We start from the raw sequence: 4,325 nt of genomic DNA on the forward strand, positions 1-4,325 counted from the left end.
AACGCTGGCGGTGAAAGAGTTAATAGAAATAAAGGTTTAATTGTATGTCCATGTTAAAATGATTGAATTCGCATTCACAGTGTATTAACTAACTTTAACAAGATTTTAATAAAGTAATAATTGTAAAGTAATTGTTGAAATTAACATTAACAAAGATTAATAAATGCTGTATAAGTGCAGTTCATTACTAGTTAATGTTAACTAATGTAGTTAACTAATGAACCTTATTGTAAAGTGTTACCCATTTAAATATATTTTTACACGTAAACATAATGTTTGTGTCTTAAAAGTTTTGTTTCAGTTTGCCATGCCTCCTGCCCGGCTGTGTAAAAATAAAAATATTTTTTTTACTTTAAAATTCAAAGATCGTATCATAAACTGTCTGAATATATTCCATATGGATTCATTTGGATTTACAGATGTTTAACATTAAAATCAATGCATGGGAATACAGAACCCCTAAGGGGACATGGAGAAAAAATTAAAGTTTAGTTTTGCGTGCTCACATGAAACTATCGCATGCTCACGTGAAACTTTCGCGTGCTCACGTGAAACTTTCGCTATAGTTTCGCGTGCGCACGCGATAGTTTCGCGTGAGCACGCGATAGTTTCGCGTGAGCACGCGAAAGTTTCGCGTGAGCACGCGATAGTTTCGCGTGAGCATGTGAAACTTGCGCATGCGCACGTGAAAGTCGTATATTGATGTGGCCATACTGGAGACAGTCACAGCTAGAGAAATGACTACGTTACAGAATTAGTTGCGCTATATTTTAGGACTTTATTATAAGGACATTGCTGCTTTGCTTGCAAGTCGTCACCATTATATGGTTTCGATACGACATTTTAAACGGATTTTAAAGTCTTGTAATCTGTTCCGGTGCAAGGGATACAGCGATTTGGATCAGGCAATTACTTTCATTCATGAACAGTTACAAACATCTGGTCAGCTCCACGGGTATATAGGTGGATGTACACAAAATGCAAGGAGAGTGGAATAAACATAAGGAAAGAGGATGTTCGATTAATTCTACGAGAACTGGATCCAAGGGGTGTTGATCTCAGAGTGAGGAGACGGCTCGTCGCCGAATCTACTTTGCTAAAGGGCCTAATTACATTTGGCAGTTAGACTCTTACAACAAACTGAAGCCTTTTGGCATCTGCATAAATGACTACATTGACGGATTTTCGCAGAAAATCATCTGAATGAATGCATTTACCACCAGCAGTGATCCAAAACTTATTGGTGGCTACTACATGGAGGCAGTGGAAAGGTTGGGTGGTTGTCCAAGGATTGTCCGAGGCGACCGAGGCACTGAGAATGGTAAAGTCAGAGACTGTCAGCGCTACCTCCGTCGCAACATTCACGATGGCTCTGCTATTGACAGCTACATTGAAGGGGCAAGCACGGCCAATCAGAGGATAGAAAGTTGGTGGGGCTTCCTCAGGCGAGAATCAATGGAGTTTTACATTTGTCTGTTTGCTGATCCTAAGGACCGTGGTTTGTTCAACGGTGCGTATTTGGACAGAGGTCTAATTCAATTCTGCTTCATGGGCATCATCCAGGTAAGCTACACATAGCCTACACTCACAGTTGATTACATTGTTACACACCTACATTACTGTAAACATAGGCTGTCACAAAAAATCAATTGTACAAGGTCTACACAGTAACACGCGGCGAATGTGTAAAATAAATGTGATGTTGCCTATGATTGCTGAAACAAAATAGATGGAACATCATGCTATTGGCAAGAGCATATCATTTTTTCATGTGTCTGGATGTTGTGTAACCTACGACATTCTGCATACTAATCAGTTTTTGTGATAACCTAATTATTAGTGACAGTAGTTGGTGTTAAACTGTTAAGGCTTATATATGCAGTAATTATTTTAGTGTGATTTACGAGTTTTTGTTTAATATTTTGTTATGCCCTAAATAAAAAACCCATGACCATAACAAACTGCAAAAATCACTTAATTGCTTCCCAATTAACCTTTTTTTCCAGGATGAGTTAGATGAGACTACCTGTGTGTGGGATTCCCATGTCATCAGACCATCAAAGAATGACAAAGTGCCCAGTGGTCGACCCAGAGTCATGTACATGTTCCCTGAACTCTACAGAACTGATGACTGCATTTCCCCACTGGAAAGAGACGATTTACAGCTTTGTCAGAGTAGCTGCACATTTCGAACAACAGTGCCATGTGACACAGACATTTACGACATCTGCAACTTCCTGATGGTTGAATCCCAATTGCATCTTCCAGCTGATGCTTATCAAGCATTGGATTTGTATCTGCACTTGAGAAATGAAATCAGATCCACTTTCTAATTACATCTACACGAAACACACCAATGTTCTCCATTCAGTGTGTAAATGATAGCCTACTGATGCTGTTAATTCATCTGTTACAATATGTGTATAATGAATCTTGGTCATTTAGAATGTTTTTCTTTGCCATCACATCAATCATAAACAGGGAAATATGGACGAAAGCACAGCAAATAAATAAAGGATATGACATGAATGAACAATTGTAATTTTTATTTAACAGTATTGGACATTTTGAGTATGTTTCCCATGTGAGGCTTCAACAAAAACAGCCATTGGTATTTGCCATTAAAATGTGAATGTGTGAAATGCAATATTCTGCAGTATTGTACAGTAATAAAAGCTTCCCTGAAAAGGCATAACATAAATATAACAAAAATGTATCTTAATAATCACGGTCCAAACGTTCTCATGAACAGCAACAGCATTTAAGTGCTACCTGCAAATCTGCAAAAACTTGTATTAAAACAAATAAGTAAAAGCTTAAAGGGCGTGTTGCAGGTTAACCACCACTTTCGATTAATGGGTACATAAATCACTCAAGATATGTGTATAATTTTTAAAATGTCTCAAAAATGGTCTTAAAGACCATGTTTTTGGTATTAACCGTTTTTTTTTACGCAATTCTGCGATGACGTTACGCAATTTCTGCGAAACGCCCTTTAACATTTTTACTTACATTTAGGGATGCATAACGATTAATCAGAACAAAAGTTTTTGTTTACATCCATATATGTGTGTGAACTGTGTATAATAATTATGTTTATATAAATGTGCACACATGCATGTATCATTTTAAGAATTTAAGACATATTAAGAATTTATATATAAATTATACATAAATATACAAATGTAAACATTTGTTACATGCATGTGTGTGCATGTATCTATACAATGTTATTATACACAGTTCACACACATATATGGATGTAAACAAAAACTTTTATTCTGTTATATGTATAACTGTTTTAATAAACTTTCTGAGTTGCTAACACGTTAGAACCAATGGGGAACAAACCACTTCTGTTGCCAAAATGCGCGCACAGGCTATTTGATCAGGGACGTCACTAGGATTGGAAGACAGGGGGGGCTCAGCCCACAGAGTATTTGTAACTTGTGTTTGCAAAATTTTTGCACTCACATCTGAGCTACAATTATGTCAACAACCAGTCAAGAAACCAAGATGTTAACAAGTAAAACATGACAGACATATCCTCCTCTTCATATTAAATATAATAAAAAAAAATTTAGTGTATGCTTTGCATAGTGCCTAGACCTGCCAACAAATGCTTATTGTTATAAGAAATTCAAGAAAAGAAAAGAAAAACAATCCTTAGACCTATAGACCATTACTGACCTCAATCACACCGGGTCCGGCTCCCTCAGAATCGACTGGCCTGCCAATCTCCTGCAGCTGCTTCTCTTTCTCTCTCCTAAAATATTTTCTAATATCCATCTCATCTGCTCAATGAATTGAAGGATACAACAGTATTGCATTAACAGGGACCCTATGATGACATTTTGTTTTCAGTGACAACAACATTCTATGGCGATTGATACTGTTGAATATGCCTCTTTTTGAGATATTTTATTTTAAAGATTATTAGGCCTATATTGTTGCCAAAGAATAAAGAGTTGTGATTAGATTGCTAAGTTAACAATTTCTTGTATTTTGCTTGTGCAAGACTAAAGTTTTTCATGACATAGCAAACCAAAATATTCCCATTCCTTTACCACAAGAAAACGTAGCTAAAGGTAAGCAGCCAGCAGGTAATTAAAAACAACTTACAATTTTACTCCTCCGTATCACGACACTTACCAATCTTTATTTCACCATTAGCGTGCGTACTAGCGTGTGTATCAGTATCAGTTTGTGTGTGTGTGTGTGTGTGTATTGTGTAATAACAAGCTTCTTCTTCTTCTGGTGTTTAATGGCGGTTGGCAAACCAACTAAAGGTGCATTTTCCGCAACCTACTGGATTGGAGTATGGA

General features: G+C 36.8%; 1 protein-coding gene across 1 annotated transcript; it reads left to right on the forward strand.

The window, feature by feature from the left end:
- The first annotated feature begins 596 nt into the window (after nucleotides 1–596).
- LOC141350103 (uncharacterized) lies at nucleotides 597–2,936 on the forward strand. The gene is made up of 2 exons (XM_073854591.1): nucleotides 597–1,563; nucleotides 2,007–2,936. The coding sequence occupies exons 1-2, from the start codon at nucleotides 1,204–1,206 to the stop codon at nucleotides 2,331–2,333; spliced, it is 687 nt and encodes a 228-aa protein (XP_073710692.1). The 5' UTR covers nucleotides 597–1,203; the 3' UTR covers nucleotides 2,334–2,936.
- The last annotated feature ends 1,389 nt before the right edge of the window (nucleotides 2,937–4,325 follow it).

The sequence above is a fragment of the Misgurnus anguillicaudatus genome, chromosome 16, assembly GCF_027580225.2.
Source record: "Misgurnus anguillicaudatus chromosome 16, ASM2758022v2, whole genome shotgun sequence".
NCBI classification, from domain to species: Eukaryota; Metazoa; Chordata; class Actinopteri; order Cypriniformes; family Cobitidae; genus Misgurnus; species Misgurnus anguillicaudatus.